General features: G+C 34.4%; 1 protein-coding gene across 1 annotated transcript in view; it reads right to left on the bottom strand.

The window, feature by feature from the left end:
* Positions 1-19,512, bottom strand: part of fs(1)N (female sterile (1) Nasrat) — a 55,609-nt gene that overhangs the window by 9,950 nt on the left and 26,147 nt on the right. The window contains exons 11-20 of the mRNA XM_074183361.1: positions 19,185-19,284; positions 15,957-16,114; positions 15,721-15,903; positions 14,999-15,659; positions 9,229-9,350; positions 7,550-7,898; positions 7,284-7,432; positions 6,985-7,228; positions 6,721-6,929; positions 1,607-2,023 (exon numbers count right to left, since the gene is read on the bottom strand). Coding sequence (XP_074039462.1) covers positions 1,607-2,023; positions 6,721-6,929; positions 6,985-7,228; positions 7,284-7,432; positions 7,550-7,898; positions 9,229-9,350; positions 14,999-15,659; positions 15,721-15,903; positions 15,957-16,114; positions 19,185-19,284 — 2,592 coding nt within the window. The remainder of the gene's footprint in view (positions 1-1,606; positions 2,024-6,720; positions 6,930-6,984; positions 7,229-7,283; positions 7,433-7,549; positions 7,899-9,228; positions 9,351-14,998; positions 15,660-15,720; positions 15,904-15,956; positions 16,115-19,184; positions 19,285-19,512) is intronic.

The raw sequence follows: 19,512 nt of genomic DNA, 5'->3' as shown, positions 1-19,512 counted from the left end.
TAAGTGTTTGATTGGCAAAGACCAAAGCGATGCCAATGGCAGGTTCTGGTCCAATGAAGCCGCTTGCAGCACCCTCCTTTGCAAGAGAGTCAGCAGCTTCATTGCCTTCCAGGCCAGTATGGCCAGGAATCCAGACCAGAGACAATCTGTTTAGTCTTCCTATCGAGGAGAGTCTTTTTTGGCAGTTTGCTAACAATTTAGACGTTGCTCGGTGGGAGCCAAGAGCTTCCAACGCCGCTTGACTGTCCGATAATATTTTTATTGACTTGTGAGTGAGGTTGGATTTATCCAATCTCTCCGAACACAATTCAATAGCGTAAATTTCCGCTTGAAATACAGTCGCATAAGTTCCCAGGCAGATAGATAACTCTGTCCTGGGTCTGCGACTGAAAACACCTGCACCAGAACCGGAAGTTGTTTTTGATCCATCTGTGAACCAACAACTATCTGGTCTTTCAGGTACTGAGATTTCTAATTTCTGACGATTATAATGGAAATATGAACTTTGTTGATAATTTTGCCAGTCTCAAGAATGATCATTTCTTAAATACAAAAAGTAGGAGTTATCAATAAAGACGTTAGAAGAATAATTGGTCAGGAAATTATGTTTGAATCTGTTGGCAGAACCTAGAATAGTCTCGAAAATCTGCTATGCAAACAATGAGTATCCACTTCACCTTCCAGAAAGATTCACTTCAAGACTGTTTGCTCATTGCAATATCAGTTCGATCTCTTTGGAAATGTTGAATTTGCCAAATTGGATTTGTCTGAGAAAAACTGAAAACTGTTTCGAACAATTCCATTTCAAACGATTCATTTGTTTTATCATTGCATCAGTTGGTACTTTATATAACCCTTTCATACTATTTTAAAATTTATTAGTGAAAAATATCCACAGGCAGGGCGGATATCTCCAGAAACCATCCTAATTTTTTTTACATGGACTGGAACGAAAAAATACGCATTTGAATGACTTTTATTCACTTCTGTACTTTCACACAAACAGAAACCTGGAAAATATATACAAGACTACAAAAAAATTCTTGTACCTGAAGGGTCTTTCAAATGTGTTTCTACATACCTACATATCACTTCAATTATTTATTTTTTTGAAATTTTGAAACTTAATAATCCTTAAATTGATGGATGTAGCCGTTACTACGTGGTAGGAGATCATAATGAAAAGAGAAATGAAAATTTCTCAATAATCCTTTTAGAGTGTGAACCAGAAAATTCAAACAAGAAACTATGCAAAATATATATTCTTGTATGCTTTGAAATGGCTGCTTTCATTTTCCTTAGAGATACTATCTTTCGAATAGGAATTTGCATCAGTTCAGATTCGGAAAGCGCCTGGCAGGTAGATAAACCAAACAGCGTTGATTTGTAAGGAGTGTAAGACATGGTACACAACTAAGGATGAGTATTAAATCAGGACTGAAAGAAGGTTTCATTTGGTATTTTTTTCAGGCATCAGTAAAAATGCTAACAGTGTGAACTTCTAAAAATGTTGAACCCTAATAATGTTGCCCTTTTTCCAATCATTCAACTTCGAGCTCTATTCAGTTCCAGTATTTATGAATTGTGAACCAATTTGAATACTTACGATTATTCCTTTTTCAAATTTGTACTTGTATTCTCTTCTTTCATCAACTTCTTTTGCAAGGTTCGCCAAATCTAACCCACCTATCGAGCTATTACCGGCTACATCGTTAATGAAAGACAAGTTTTTCCTGATGTTCCATACATCCATAACATCCTGACTTGTATTAGAAAATAATCTGAGCTTATCCTTCTTCCACAACTTCAAATTTATGTCATTGATCAATCCATGCACTTCTAGATCCGACTCCAAGTTACATTTCGATTTAAAAGTGATGGGTGATGTCAGGTTTTGATCGGTGTGGATGGTGACTATCTTGGAAGCGTTCTTATCGTTGATAGTAGGAGAACTGAGGAGCTGGCGAACCAAAATATTACTTTCAAAAAGTATGTCGGATTCAATTTCTTGATCCACGTTACCCTGAAATCACATATTTCACTTTTTTAGTAATTATTTTATGAATCAGCTATGGAGATACCAAACGCAGGATATAAGTAAATAGGAAATACAGCGTGACTCACGGTCGATGGTAGGTAAGACGTTTCTGGAAAACGCAAAGCATGATTTTTCTAAAAATTCCACCTCTCACATTTCCTTACCTGTTCTATCGATCTAAAATATTTTCAGCATTGCGGCGTTGCCACTTCCATCAAAAAGTCCTAGCAACTTTATTTTTTTAAATGGAACATCCCGTATATTAATACATTTTAGGAATCGCTCTGGTATTTTATTACTTTTTGTTAATAATATCCTATAACTATCTTTATCTGTTTTCGAGATAAAAAATAAATTGTGCTAAATATGGTCCAAAACATAGCCTTAATGGAAATTAAGTACATCAGTACTCTCAATTCATGAAAAGTTGATATTTTGATGATAGTTTGGACAAACTCAAAATATTCAAATAACACCAAGAAATCGACTCCATATCATACAGGGCGTGCTAAAATTACTATTATTTTCATTGTGCATAAAAGTAGTCGAAAGTTCATTTTTTCGAATGAAACCCCCTATATATTACTCGGTAAATTGAAAGATGGTGAAAAATGCTTCAAGATGATATATCATGTCTCTATACCTAAATCGTCAAGTTTTCTCAATAAAGTCGCTTCTTCTAGAAACATTTTTTTTTAGAATTTGGATTTAGGTAGCAGTGGAATTATCAAGCTCATAGCAGTTCGGATACTTTTATAAGTAATTTACAAAGAGTTATCGACGGTGTTTCGAATTATCTTCCAAAATGAATGCAAATATCGATTATTCAAACGAAGTTCTTATGAAATTATTCATTATATACATGAACAAAGTGATCAAATCATTGTCAGAACGTGTAAAAAATTCAATCAAATGTATCCTGAATTAACACTAATTAACGAGAGGATGTACCAAAAATCAGTAATTTCTAGGTGAAAAGTAAGATTTTGTGGGCCAAAACATGTGAAAGTATAGACAATAATAAAATAGGATGATTCAAAATAACAAAATTGTAAACAAAATATCACATTTCCATAATAAATGCTAAAAATGTTGTCCATTACATTCTAAACACTTTAAAATGTTTTTTTATACGCGACTTGTGGTTGCTTTTTCAATTTCCTGGGGATCCAGATCTTCAATACTGCGCACTATTCGCCGTCGCAATTCTTCTTTGGTAGGCACTGGAGTACTGTATACCCTTTCTTTCAAAACACCCCATAAAAAAAGTCAAGTGGCGTGAGATCGGGTGATCTCGGTGGTCAATCCCACGGCCCTAAACGCCTCAACCAACGATCGTCGAAGAGTTCGTCAAGTTTCCTGGAAACTTTCTGGGTGGAATGAGCTGACGCTCCGTCCAGTTGAAACCACGAATTCCTATATTCCTCTAAAGGCAAGTCCTTCATGACTAACCAATAATCCTCCTTAAAATAACGTGAGTTGGCGTATATAGTTGTAACGTATGCCTTGTAATCCAAAGATCGTGTGTTCAAATCCCATGGACCCTATATTTTTTTTATCATCAGCAATAACGTTATACAAAAAAATTTGTATGATACATTTGTTAAAAGTGATTTTATTTTGCTGGTGAGTTTGCTCCACTTTCTGACGCTCGTTTTGCAATAATCCCCACTCATAAAATAAAATGCCACTTTCAACACTTGTAGGTAAAACGTGAATAACTATTTTTCCACAAAACGGCTTTATTAAGAAAACTTGACGATTTAGGTATAGGGACATGTATATCATTTCGAAGCATTTTTCACCATCTTTCAATTTATCGAGTAATATACAGGGGGTTTCATTTGAAAAAATGAACTTTCGACTACTTTTATGCACAATGGAAATAATAGTAATTTTAGCACGCCCTGTATGATATGGAGTCGATTTCTTGCTGTTATTTGAATATTTCGAGTTTGTTCAAACTATCATCAAAATATCAACTTTTCATGAATTGAGAGTACTGATGTACTTAATTTCATTTAAGGCTATGTTTTGGACCATATTTAGCACAATTTATTTTTTATCTCGAAAACAGATAGAGATAGGTATAGAATATTATCAACAAAAAAGTATTAAAATACTAGAGCGATTCCACAAATGTATTAATATACGGGGTGTTCCATTTAAAAAAATATAATTGCTAGGACTTTTTGATAGAAGTGGCAACGCGGCAATGCTGAAAATATTTTAGATCAATAGAACAGGTAAGGAAATGTGAGAGGTGAAATTTTCAGAAAAATCATGCTTTGCGTTTTCCAGAAACGTCTAACCTACCATCGACCGTGAGTCACGCTGTATAAAGAGTACTGGGAATAGTCTAAGAAGCTTATAACGATTTTGAAGCAGTTATTTCAAAGCGTAAGAAATTTTGAACAAGGAATAATTAATACCAATACTTTAAGAAATAAAAGGTCTAGCAGGCCAAATCGGAACTAGTTGCAATTGTTGTTGTTGCAAAAAGTTTCAGTCAAAATAAATATTTTAAATCGTATGAAACCTAAATATAACAATGTAAAACAGTTATATCAATTATTGACCAGACATAAAAATGAAAAAAAAAATGTTGAAAAACGATTTTAGGGCAGCTGAAATTTTGATGTTATATTCATTGAAAATATAAATGTAAGCCAGACAAAAATAATGGTTTTTAGTAACCGCCAGACGAGATTAAAAATTACAGAAAGGTGCTAGTGACAAACAAGCGTGACAGTGTGACTAGGTGAATATGTTGCTTAAGCATACCTGTGTTTGCGGATGAAGTATTTTGGATTATTCATTGTCCTTAATCAGTTGAAAAATATTTTGTTAATAATTATAACATACTTGTTGCCAATGGGATTTTTGAAGAGCTTAGGTCCAAACGAAAATGATATAGCCATGATGGAGCCCAAAGTTTTTTTCAAATTTGTACCTACTATGTAGAAATATTTTTGGTAGTATGTTAAAATATTAAATAATGAATATTTGTGGTTATGTTAACATGAACAGGACACGTTTTTTAAGTATGGTGTTAGTTATTTGTTATTTGGTTTAGTTCTCAGATAGCTTTATGAGTAATCATCGACAAATAAATATTACAGAGTTTGTTACAAAAATTAAGTTCTCTTATGGGAAAATTCGTTTTCAATTTCAAAACTTTCACCTCCTTCACTTGAGTTACAATATTCAACAACAAATATCTCGAGTTATTTGAATAATTCCACTGAAGAAGAAAAACTTGAATCCTGATGAATTTGTTTCGCCCCAGTTCAAAACATGATATTGATGCCTGATACTGAATAAAATATATAACTGATACATATTTAACTTCCATTCAACATCTTGTGTTTTTTGTGAAACTGTTACTTTCACAAGTGATGAAGTTATTGTCTTCACCGAAACTGTTTTCAAAAATGCAAAAGCAATAGTAAATATAAAATAACTCAAATTATTTTGCCTGTTAAAACCGAAAGGTGGATATCACAAAGTTTGTTATAAAAATGTCAATGATCTGATGTCGAAATACAAAAAAAAATTGTCTACAGTTTCAAAAATGCCATCTTCTAGGTGTAGAATGTGATTTTACACCTCGATATTTTTTCATTAATTCTTTTCAAGCAAAAAACTAATCCTACTGAATCCGTTTCGCTCCAGTTGAGAACATGATATTAATGCATGATATTAAATGTTGAATCCTTCGAATACCTAGCATTCTTTCTATTTCATTCAGGTGATATATTTTTGAACCCTTGAATATTAGTTTTCACAGAATTTTATCAAATTGATCACTTCAGTTTTCATTCAAAGAGATCACTTTTTCATTAATGAATTTATGGAAAATGAACAACATATTCACCAAGTTACGTAGTTATCTCAAAACCAATCATGGCAAAAATCAGCAACTACCAATAAGCCGCTTCAGTTGCTCTTGTCTCACTTCCACTGACCTGTAATTTTTTATCTCATCTGGTGGTTACTGAAAACAATAATTTTTGTCTGGCTTTTCATTTAAATTTATAAATATTTTCAATAAATGTACCATCAAAATTATAGCAGCCCTAATTTATTTTTCATACAAGATTGGAATAGTGTGGCAATACTTTGAAACACTTCGAAATGTCTGGGACTTTCATTTTTACGTATAATTATATCTACTTCATCATGCGCAGTTGCAATGGGTGCCGATTCGGCTTTACATATTCTTCATTCTTCACTGCTTTGATATAATTAATTCATTGTTCAAAATTTCTTATGCAAAACTTGAACATAACTTGTTTCACTTCAAGTGATTCTCGATATTGCTCTTCTTTTTTCCAGAAATACCTGGCCTATATTAGAAAGTTCACAATCTATGAAGCATATGTTTCATATAAGTTTGAAGACGCTGCGTTGTTTGATATTTGTTTGCCAGCCATCAACAGCAAACATTTTCGGTGAATTTGTGCAAAGGGAGAAAATTGGTCATCGTTATCCATCGTATCCGAAATTTTTATGTTTGCTTTGTTGGGCCGGATATTTCTGGAGCCACTCTCGTAGTTATGAACGGGTTACATGAAATGACAATTAGGAATACTCATTCCTATGTTTCATGACCTTTCAATATATCCAACGTCTTTTTATCGGAGACTAGTAGAATTAACAACATTGTTTTGGTGACTTACCATCATGGTGTTCTCAAACGCTTGTGGTAACTTGAAACCATTCACCCAATGTCCAACATTTATATTATTCGTTGGTCTTACTTCTTCAACTACTAAATAATCAATACTCTGATTTGATCTCAAAGGTATTATGTTGGTCATATTAATATCATTAATGAAATCTGTTAATAGTTCTTCGTTAACAGAAATCTCTTCGAAAGAAAAGTTTCCTGCAATAGCCACATTGTTATTTCAAAAATTATAACCACATCATGCGATACTTACCACCGATAAAGCCTTTATCCAGAAATATCGCTTTATCCAACCAATCATCGGTATTCAAACCGAATAGAAGATTGCTATCAAAATCGTTATCGACTCTCATTTGGTTCTGAATAATAGTTGGTTTCGAAAATGATACACGCCCGCTTATATCCACATCTGATGTTGTAAGAACAACGTTTGAAATTTTGTCGTTGAAATTTTCATTATTCATGGATATTAAATCAAATTTTCCTGATATATTAACCTGAAAATATATATATTTCATTTGAATTTTAAGGCAATATATACATATATCTTACAGGTTTTTTGAAAATTATTTTGTTTTCAAATACGGCATCGGAGTTTTTGTGAACAATTGTTTTGAGAATTTGGTCTGGTATTTTCTCATTAACTGTTCCATTTACAATCAAGTGTTTTATATGGGCGACTCTTCTGAAAACCATGTCATCTAGAAAAAAAGTAACTCTTTGGAAAAATCAAACGTGAAACAACTAAAATTTTTGAAATTCAACCTGAACTCTTCTTTATAGGAATAAAGCCGGAAAGTTTAAAAAAAATCATTTACCTTTCACTGTGTACAAGTCTTTGGATACATTCATTATACCTGCAATGTCCTCGAAGGGTGTTTTGTTGATACTTCCAAAAAGAGACGAATTATCGAATGTTACATTGCCATTAATAATTATAGGACCATCAATATGTTGAGATCCTTCTTTAGTGAGAATATTGCTCACAGCTATTCCATTAATTTTTTTCGTGTCGACTAGTTTGTCAACTTCAATACCATTTTTGAATCTTTTGGTACCGGATATATTTAAGGTAGTTTCGTTTTTGAAGACAATGGCCTCCACAAATTCATTCCATCCGACTGAACTGAGTTTATCGATCTCCAGTTCATTGAAATATATGTCATTCTGGAAATATAAACGAAATGAAGTGTAATATTCAATCACTGGCCAACAAATAAAAAAAAATTGCGACTAATATTATAATTACTATACATGAGAGAGTTCAAAGCATCCTGATTACGACTTCAACAACAAATATGTTCATATATTATAGGAAAATATAAGATCAAAATAAGAAAAAAACAATATTATCTAAGGATAACAGACTTTATTCACAATACACATGAAAAACTTTCAAATGAAGTCTTTTGTGCATAACTGCACTGCTACATCCCATCTGCCTTGGTAACGTTGCTTCATTGTCAGTATGTCTTGGTGGAACCTTTCCACTTGTTCGTCACTGACAGCACCCAAATTTTCTGAGAAAAAATTCAAATGGGAGTGCAAGAAATGAATTTTGAGAGACATGCGGCATCCCATTCTGCAGTAGTTTTCAAGTAGTTCTTCTACGAGCGTTTCGTAATTTTCTACTTTCTTTTTCCCTAAAAACTCCGTAACAATTCTTTTGGAAGAACTCTATGCAGCTAATTCAACATTACTTAATTTTTGATCAAACTGTTGATCACTTAGTAGTTTTCTAATTTGTGGTCCAACAAATATACCTAAGAGGTATATTCTTCACGTTAGCTTGACCTGGAATATATTTATTACTCGGAGGCCATTCTTTTACTTGATAATGGCTCTGTGTTGCCCTAGTGTTCCAAAGACAAAGAAAACAGCAAAACTTCGTAAATCCGCCCTGAAGGCCTAGTAATAGTCCTATGACTTTTAGGTCACCACATATTTGTCAGTCATACGTATTATAACTTATTGCATTTAGAATAAGTGACATACTTTCGTGTGTTTCCTTAAAGGCAACTGCATGCGTAAGAGGAATAGAGGGTGTTTTGTTACCATTATGGAGCAGAACGGCTTTTAAACTTGTTTCAGACGAATCTACAAATGAACGCCATTCGTACGGGTTATGCGCAAATCCTAATTTTTCCATCACACCTTTTGGATTTACACAAACACACATTTTATCCTGCATTGTGAAAAAACGAGGATAGCTCATGGTTATGGTTCCTAAATATTGTAACTTTGGTTTAAGGGGCTAGTAAATTCCATAGTTGTAATCTAGCCCCTAATAGTTCAGCATTCTCTGTGGACAAGTGAAGGAAAAGGGGAAAACCAATTTGGAATGTCGTGTTCATTAAATTTTCAAAAAAAAATTCAGAACTCAAAACTCATACGTGTTAGGAAATTTTTGGCATTCAGGGATCAAAAATTAACAAATAACTGCCTTTGGCATTACAGTCGTAAACTGGCTGTGAACTTCTGAATTATTGGTACTCACCTGGAATGTCAGATTTTGCCTAATTGTCCCGTTTTCTGTCTTCAATGGACCTGTAGATATGATATCGTCGATGTTTATATTGTTGACAGTTTTTATGTGTATCGAGTCATCCACTTTCAAATCTGAAAAATTTTAGTCATAAAAAACCTTCACAGTTGTATACTGTCTACTCGAAACTGATTTATTCAATAAACTTTCAGTTGACAAAGAAACGTTCATACATAGGGACTTCCAAAAGGGACTTCCGAACTTTGACTATTGATAACCACCATCTTGTTAGAGCTGAATCTGTCAAATTAGTTGTCATTTGTTTAGTTTCTTTTAACAAATCACCATGGACGGATTTATAAAATTGTTTTATCAAACCTACCGCGGGCAACCTACCGCGCCCTTCGTCCATTTTGCGGTCGCCATTTCTAGATGAATGGGTACGTGAACAAACGAAATTGTTGAATTTAGGACAATACCAATCCACATGAGATTCAAAAGCGTCCAGTGCATCACGAGAAAGTCACTGTTTGGTGTGTATCGGTTCATATTTCTTCGAGAACGACGTTGGCCAGGCCATCATTGTCAACAGCAAGCACTCACCATATAGGTAGTTGTTGATAAAAAAGGCAGACTGTCAGAAGTTATTTTGGAAAAGTCATTAAAATTTTGTTAGACTGAAATACAGTTTTATTGACGATTCCTGAAAGGAAAATAACTAGAGTCTTAACATTGGTTACCCCCGACAAGCTCACGACATGGAAAAAGATGCGCCGATAAATTCACAAACATCCTTGCTGGACAGACGTAGACAAGGAACTGCAGGGATTAACAGGAATTTTGATGATGACTATATCTGGCCTGATAAATTTGGCAAAGAAAGAAGTTGCACACCGTCAAATCCTGTTTCAGTAAAATCGAAACAAGAGACACAATGAGTAAAGTTTTCAGTCTACATTCACAATTAAACATAGACCGAAAGCGATTAGCATTTGAAAGTGAGAAAAAGAAACAAGAATTAGAGAAGAAGATGCGCCAATTAGAACATAAAGAATTAGTTAAAAGTCTGAAATTGTTAGAGCTAGAGCGCCAATTGGGCAGAGCTGAAATTGACGCTCGAGAAGAAACAGAAAGCGGCCGATCGAAAGTAAGAGAAAAATTACGATTGAATACCTCAAGTATCACCGATGAAGCAGAAGAAATGGAACAAAGAGTGTATCAATGGATAGAAAACCACCCAGAAGAATGCATACATGAAGAAGCTAGAGGTAGCGATGATAGAAAAGGTAAATTAAATTACTTTGTGAAACCATTTCGAATGCCATCAAGGCAGTTTCAAATCCGACTGCGAATAAGCGGAACAAGTTCTCAATTCGAAATTCTTTTTAAAATGATTTTCCTTGATGTGATGGTAATCCACAAGAATTTGTTTCACAAATACTTCAAAAATATTTGCAATCTATGCGCTTTCAGTAATGAAGAAATTATACTTCAGAAATGTTTAAAAGGGGAAGCCAAATCCGCGGTAGCTGGGATGATGCTCACAGCAGGTAATGTGAATTTGGTTATGCAAACCCTTGAATTACTTTGGGCGGCCTGAATTTATTATCGATGTTCTAATATCGAAAGTAAGAGTTTTTCCTTGTCTGAGACATTCAAATTTTGAGAAACTTAGACAATTCTCCAGTGAAATATTATGGTTACAATCATGAAAACTCTCAAATCTTCAGGACATCTTCAGAATCCACAGCTACTGAAAGACCTGATCAGAAAGTTACCTGATCATTTGAAGCTGAAATGGGGCGAGAAAATGATTGAAGAAAATGAAAAGTTGGATTTGGAAGATTTTACCAAATGGGTGGGAGAAGTTGCAAGAGCTGCCTGCTATGTTAGTAACCCTTCAGTTTCTGAAACATTTGACCAAAAATATTTTTCGAAAAAACCTGAAAAAGTACTTTTTTCTAAAGAGAGCTTTCAAGAGAACAAATTTTTTTATTGCAACGTAAAAGCTCATGTCCATGATATTTGTCCTGTTATGGAAAACGATGACGTCGATAAACGGTGGAAAATCGTTACGGAAAACAAGCTGTGCTTTTCGTGTTTGAAGAAAAATCATCATAAGTTCGAATGCAGGACAAGGAAATTTCGTGAAGTCAATGGCTGTAAACTATTCCACCATCGACTACTATATAGAAATATTTCGCAAACGTTTCATTGTCCTAGTGAATAGGATGAAGCAAATCCAAAAACAGTATATACACTGAGATCCAGCGAAAAAAATATAGTTGACAGTTCTCACTGCGTTGATACATGGTAAAAAGGGATCAATTCAGGTATTGGCATTATGTGATGAGGCATCAACAGTAACTTTACTCTATGAAAAGATTGCTAAACAACTTGGACTAACCGGCTTCACAGAACCCTTGTGCTTACAATGGACTAATGATGAGACGTCATGGCAAAACGAATCGATGAAAATTGACCTGAAAATGACCAGAAAAATATTTTCATAATGAAAGGAGTTAGGACAGTTAACAATCTGTCGCTGACTTCACAAAACGTCAAGATGACAGAAATGTCAAAATTTCCGTATTTGAGAAATCTACCAATAAAAGATATTTGCAATGAAAAACCTGTACTCCTGATTGGAAAGGACAACATCGATCTTATCGTTGCTCGACAGATACGGTGTGGTCCAGAAAATTCTCCTTTGGCAAGTAAATGCAAATTAGGATGGGCTATTCATGGTGTGAGCAATGGGCTTGTTTCATGATTTTTGGTTTATAGTTCACTTGATAGAAATTCTAAATTGAAAAACAGTGCACTTTGTTTTATCTCTCTAAGTACCGTAGTTTTCCCATAATTAATTATTAAAAATCGAATTTGGTAAGGTAGTGACGTCACCACCTTACCAATGTTCGATTGACCAATAGAAACAATGGAAATAATCAACACTGCCAAATCGTAAAATTTACGGAGCCTATAATTATCAGTTTATTTATGGAAGTGTATATGAACCCTTTAAAGTTTCAATTAATGAAAAATTCTACACATGAAATAAAATGTATATGAAAAATCATGTTTGGAACTATGTTCTATATCTAAAATCAGTAAACAAATTCGAAAGATCACAAAATATTTACCTAAACTATGATTTCATGCATTATTTAATAATAGGTTTACAGTTAAGAAAATCAAAAAATATAGGAAACTGGATTAAAGAATCATTTCAAATATTCAATTTATTCTACAATCCTCAATCTGTACAACTTCAATTTATTATAAAACAAAAAACGATTCCTCTTTCTAATATTGCTACTAAATTCAAGCGTTATAGGCTCGCTTGGGTATTCTGTTGAATCTTCCGAAACTTGAGAGAAAAGTTGAACGAGGTCAAGTATAGATAGAATTGATTGTATTCGAACATATCCAACAAAAGCTTCTGGGGTAATACCATTAATCATATGACAAAATTCAATGAAGTAAAATGAAAAACATTTGATTTTTTTGCAAAAATATTAATTCATTTTCCTTCATACTTTCAGCAATAGTATTAACTCCAGATAATACTTTCTGTGGAAAATACTTGAAGTTGAAATAAAAAACTGTGTCATCAAATTCCATATTTCATTCCCCTGTCATTTGTAGTCACTCTTTAAATGATTTCTATTGAGTCTTGGAAGAGTGGAAGGATTTTTGTTATTTTTTGTCAATACTTTCACCCAGTTTTTTCTCATCATTTTATCCTTTGGAAACCTAAACTCATCATATGAAATAACTCACTTATAAACCAATGCGCTTTCTGTTTTCTTGTGCCTTTCACATAATTAAAATCAGCACAAGAATGCACCATATCAATATTCAAATATATCTCTAAAACACTTTTAAAACACACACAAACTAAATTCGATGAAAAAACGAATTGTTCCTACGCGAGCTGTCAGCTAAGAAAAAGTTGAAACTCAATGTTGCGAAAACAAGCAGAATGGATCCGATATGACATACATTTTCAATGCCGAATAAATCAATAAATTGTGATATGGGTACTCCTTTTTGCTGAGAAAATGAACGATCAATTAAAATTTTCTGTAATTATTCATTAGTTTTAAATCGCTCGAATCCACGAATTGAGCATAAAAATGGACAATAATATTTGCCTTGATAATTGCAATAGTACAAGTTATATCTAAATATGATTCTAAATAGAATTTAACGAGCTGTATTTTCAAATGGTTTTCGAATGCTCATAAATTCTGATATAATAAATCAATTATGCATTCATGCCACCCACCAAAAATAAGTAATTCAACGTTACTGGTATATTAGCCATATTGTCATCCAGTCAGCCAGCGCTCTCTGTAGAGTATGCGACAATGTGCTCTTAGGTTTCCACACATAACTTCGTATTTTTGTTAAAATAAGTTCAAAATCAATGTTGAGCCTAGTTTTGTTAAAGCTGACTCAGACAACTTACCAAGGGTCGATTTTGAAATGATCGATGAATTTTACTTGAAAAATTTGCAATACTTTGGTACCGAAATGAAGAATAAAAAATTGAAACGGTAAGTGGTATATTTAGTAGATCATTTCAGACTTTGTCTTTTATCGAAGGATGGAAAGTTTTGGTTTAATTTTCATTTTAGCTCGGCCAACTAAAAAAAAAACATAGATCTCTTAGAGTTTCGTTTTTTGGAACACTGGAAAACTTTTGGCTGGTATAGATGATCTGTTTTTACAACTAGGTATAAAACATATTTAACCATTTTGGTGGTAGTAATGGTAAAATTCAAAATTCAATCCAAAAGTAACCTGAAAAAATATTTTTCGGAATATGAACTAATGACACGGAATATGCAGCAAAACAGTTGTATTCACACAGAGTTGACAACAATAACAACAAAAATGGCATCTGTCAAATTGGATCATGAGATCTGTGATTGGATATTAAAAACCAATACATTTGGCAACTCCGCTCTAGACACGATCAATTTTATTGGTCAACAGACACGCGGCCAATTCAAATTCTTGCTTTTAGAATTGTTCTTTTTTCTGCAAATATAAAGAGATCTTGGGACCGATTAGGCTCGATAAATATAATATGCCCTTAGTCAATCAGTCTATAAGCAAATCAGTATCATTTTCCATAGCATGAAACAAGCCCATTCTAGAGTTGGAATGGCTGAAAAATCTCATCCTACCTTGCATATTTGCGAATCACATCAAGATGAAAATTTGTCAATAGTTCCTCTAGCAATGGGGATGATGTTGAAACTTGTTATTCAGTTTTTCCAATCATTCAATTTGTTGCTTGTTTTTATATTTTTTTGCTCACCATATAGTTGTTGATAGAAAAAGGAGACTGTCAGAAGTTATTTTGGAAAAGTCATTGAAATTTTGTTAGACTGAAGAAATACAGTGTTATTGACGATTCCTAAAAGGAAAAATGACTAGAGTCTTAACACCGATATACATTTTCTTGTGGGATTTTCTTAAGTAGCAGGTGTGTGCGAATAAGGCACAGACTACAGTGATTCTCAAAGCCAACATAGCCCAAGCCATCGGTCAAATTCAGCCAAATTCATGTGCCAGAGTCATGAAAAATTTGACGTTTCGGAGAAACCGTGGCAGACATTTGAACGATGTTATATTCTACACATAATGGCATCAATTGGTCTTTGAAACAAATAAAAAAAATTGTATCCCACACACACCCCGTTTCATTTAAATTCAAAGATAGGAAGCGCTTAATGAAAGACCCTATATAATTACAAAAATTACTCACTTTCAACTTTGCTGGTACCGTTGTTCAACATCTGTCTGACAGTATCCAAAAACCAAGTTTCATTAAATAACTTCCCAAAAACCTGACCATTCACATCATCTGCAAACAAATTATCAACATCTGACGATCCTATATGGAACTGAGCAGCTACTGTTTGATTTTTCGTAAAGCTCAAATATCGTCTACTGAAATCGGCTAAATCCAAATTGGAGAAATTTCCCGTGAAGTTGCCCTGTACATGCAAATTCTCTACTAATATTCTGTCAAATGCCACATTATTGGGCATTTTCATATCTCCATCCGTATACAAATATTCGGTATGTTCTAGTTCATTGAGTTTTCCGGTTATTTCCAAGTTTTCCACGGTTACATCATCAGTGAAAATAAGAGTTGACGCAAGGAACTGTTCCCCGGTTAACTTGACTAAACTCTCATCGAGTTGGGCGATATCGATACCATCGTATGTACCGTTGACTCTAAGATTTCCGATTGTTACTGCTCCATTCAAAAAGTTCATGTCAAGTTTCTGCTCGGAATCTTTCGTAACTAATGTTTCTAAGTTCACATTGTTGATTGAGTTTGATTCTATTTCCAAATTTCCTTTAACTGTTAGACCTTTCGAGAATGTCTTATATCCAGTGACGTTAGTAATTTCTTCACTCTATAAAGATTGTACATGGTAAGAGTATTTTTGGAGACTGACAAATAGCTGCAATTCTCACCAAATACACAAAGTCGTCTAAAAGGCTTCCAAAATGTTCTCCACTGAATTCATTATCTAAGGTTATATTTCCTCTTACTTCCAGGCGTCTAAAATCCACATTAGATTTTATTAAATCAGTTTCTTTCAGAGTAGGATTGGTAACGAATTCGCTAACATGTTCTCCTAGTACTTTCCCAGTAACCTGAAATCGTAATCATCATACTATATTGAAAAACTTTGATATATCAAACCTACATTCAGTTCTTCAGTGAGCTCCAGATTCTTGAAAGTGAATTTCCCTGGAATTATTTGATCGGTGGAGAGTGTGAAGATTTCATCAGTATCTACACCGCCAATGTTACCTTCTGACCTGACAGCTATTGCACCAAGTGAACCAACAAACTTTTTTCGACCTATAAAAATGTTTTCTTCATCAATATATCGTCCAAGATATAATACAAACATGAATATCATTTCTATACAGTACAGGAACATGGAGATCACGTTTTTGTCTAGTGTTCACATTATGAAACTTCCATTTGAAGGAAATCTATTCTTGTTTTTAAAAACATAGATTAACAATCCAGAAATATACACACAGGATAGGATTAAAATTCTAAATTTTCGAAATATATCCCTACAAGAAAATGTACTGCTACTATACGAATATTTCTTTTCTGTACAATAAACACATCTGAAGCTAGTGTAGTTACCCCATATACATATGCCATATCGCAACCTTAACGCAACTTGTGCGTGATATAATGATAATAGTTGTTCTGTCAAAATGCTTCTAAGGTTTCTGAAAACGTTACACAATGAATTCAATTTGTTCATCACGAGGGTGCAGTGTTTTTTCCAAGTCAGACTTGCATCCATGGTTATTCCCAGATATGCTGTATCATCTGAACTGTTGAGTGTTTGATCATTTATTTGAATTTGTACTTTTTCTCACTGCCTTTGACGATTGTGGAATCTCACCAACTGAGTGTTTTCAGCATTGAGGTACAATGAATTGTTTCCGCACCAATTCACAACTGACTTCAGAGTACACACTTCTCAAACAGAAGATGTTTCACATTACTAGACACCACCAAGGATGTGTCATCAGCAAACATCATTATAAATGAATATATGATGGAGGTATCGATTTCATTTATATAAAGAAGGAATAATATCGGACCCAGCACAAATCCTTGTGGTACACCGATCGTGACGTTCAACCGCTCAGAACCAAAGGTAGTAGCGGTAGACTCACTATGATATTTCAATCTAACAAACTGTTGTTTATTCTTCAAAAACGATACAGTCCAGTCATATGTAACACTTCGTATACCATACGAATAAAGCTTTGACATGCCCCTTGAAGTGGTACCACCCCTAAGCTTTCACAATAGAGTAAAATTGTGTATTTTGTTTGAAATCTATTTGTTTATTTTTCATACAGCAGTTTTTTTATTGAATAATTTCAATATCGAAATTAAATGCTTTCAAAGCCTGAAAAATACAGAGGTACAGTAATAAATCGGAATTTATTTAATTGAAGATCTTGAAGCGCAGAATTATATCAGTTCATGAAATTTCAATAGCCAAAGATGACGTGGATTTCATGACTATTCCCATAGAAAAGCTACAATTTAAATGAATACTCAAATTTGTGCATTCAGCAATAATTTCTTTGATTTTGAGTTGATACAAAGTTTTCAAAATAATACAGTAGCAATAAAAAAATATGAACTTTCACGACAGGATATAACTGTATCCGCCTTTGTAAGCTGTGGTCTATAGATATCCATGTCTGTCGTTTAGTCTAGGTATGCAGTAGACATCATCAAAGCAATGAGGCGACAGATAAAGTGTTAGAGTTGTCCTCGCACCATCCAAGGTTTGAGTCAGCAGTTTCATTCCATTGAAATTGCTCGTTGAGTAATACAAATTTCAGATGGGAGGACCCAACAGATATGTGAACCAGAATGTCTTCACAAGAAGCGCACAATCACCTAAAAAATGCCTTTGGAGAGAATGGTTGTAACGAAGCCGATTTTGAGCAGGCCTTTCTAGCAGGCGTTTCTGACCATGTAAAGCTTGTCGCCCACTTGTCCGGCACACTTGTCCGGTACAGCACAGCATGACCCGTCCCGTCAAATTACGGTTAGGATTGGAACAATGAAAATGAATGGACAACCGCCCACTAACTCGGCACGGCACAGCCAAGAGCATCTGCCACTTGAAAGGATTCCAGCTCTCCGATCCTGTCCGGCAAATGACGGACTGACCAAGTGAGCGCGTTGCCGGCCAGCGCTTACCACCATCAACTTGTCCAAACATACCTACGATACCCATGAAAATGGACGAGGAAAAGTTTAGCTGCTTGTTGAGGCAGGCTCTAGAATATCCAGAAGTTCTGAAAATTTGTCTGGAGTCATTCAGAAATTCTGGGAAAATTTCTACTCGTCTTCTTTCAGGTCGTTGAAAAGATGATGGAACTCCCCCAGATTTGCCCTCTTCTGATTAGGATGGACCCACAACATTCTTTTTTGTGACTATTTTCTTCTACATTCAATAATATGGCCACTATAAATGACTTCTTCAGAACTGCTAGTGATAGACATGTTTCTGTCACTGATCGATGTCAACTGAAATTCCGTTGAAATCGAACAAACACCTTCAGTATGCTGGCTACCCGTCGCCATCAGGCGACGGACAGCGCCGTGCTGTGCTGACAAGTGGGTGACAAGCTTAAGAAGGATATCATGAACCAGAATGCGATGGTTTTGAAGAAAACATAACTCGAAATCGGTATTCAAGCCAAAGACAACTATCAGAGGTCAACTGAAGATCCCAAAGGGTGTTCAGCTCGGCTCGACTATCTGAACACAAAAAAAAATCGAAAAGGGAATACCTACTGGTCAGCAGTAGCAGTATATACTTTTAGATAATGTACCCAACATGACATTGGAGGAGACCCAGAATTCAGAGCAACTACCCAAGACTATGTAGAAAGGCGAATGGGATTCAAAAACACAAACAATTTTAACCGAAAATAGAAATGAATTAACATCAATAAAATCTGGCTACCCACACTAAGTTACACTCGTAAAAGGAGTTCATTTAAATCAACGGAAGTCATGCCCACCACCAATGGAATAAAAGTGGAAACTCAAACCATGAATGTAGTGTCTGCTCTGAGGACAAATCGAGCACTTGCTCTGTTGCCTCATTGTTTTTGATACCGCACTCGTAAAGCAGCGTCAGACAAAATCCTGCATACCATTGCCAACAAACCCGAAATAAAGTTTGGACACAGATACTCTATTTAGAAGGTGATATCTGTAGAGGTCCATGTTTTATACGACAAGGAAAAGATATATCTTCAAATAAAGCGCAATGATGATGTGAGTGTATTTGAATAAAGATGTATTTATGTATTATGAATATTTCTAGAGTTCTTCATAATATAAATACTGAGGAGTCACTCGTTACCTGTGATATTAGCATAGAAAACTGAATCAGCAAGGATGTACTCCTCCGGAAACATTAAGTCATTCAAGTAACTGGTATTCAACTCATTCACGGTTGTATTCTGAAAAATAGAAAAAAGGTGAATATTATATGAAGATGTAAATAAATATAAAGAACTTCGAGTTTGGTGTATTGGTGAATTTTGAAATCGTTGTTACTATGACTTCTAAAAGGAGTGCCTATAGCTCGCTTCCTAAAATTATAAAAGACATATTCTGTTTACATCACAGAAAAAAAGGAACACTATGAATAAAATGATTTATTCAGGTAGATAATACAGAAATTTATT

This window comes from Leptinotarsa decemlineata, unplaced genomic scaffold (assembly GCF_025532065.1).
Source record: "Leptinotarsa decemlineata unplaced genomic scaffold, Ldec_3_MD MMD2_tig00026336_RagTag_RagTag, whole genome shotgun sequence".
Taxonomy (NCBI): Eukaryota; Metazoa; Arthropoda; class Insecta; order Coleoptera; family Chrysomelidae; genus Leptinotarsa; species Leptinotarsa decemlineata.
Note: the sequence above shows the minus strand (reverse complement) of the source record. Positions and strands in the feature narration are given on the sequence as shown.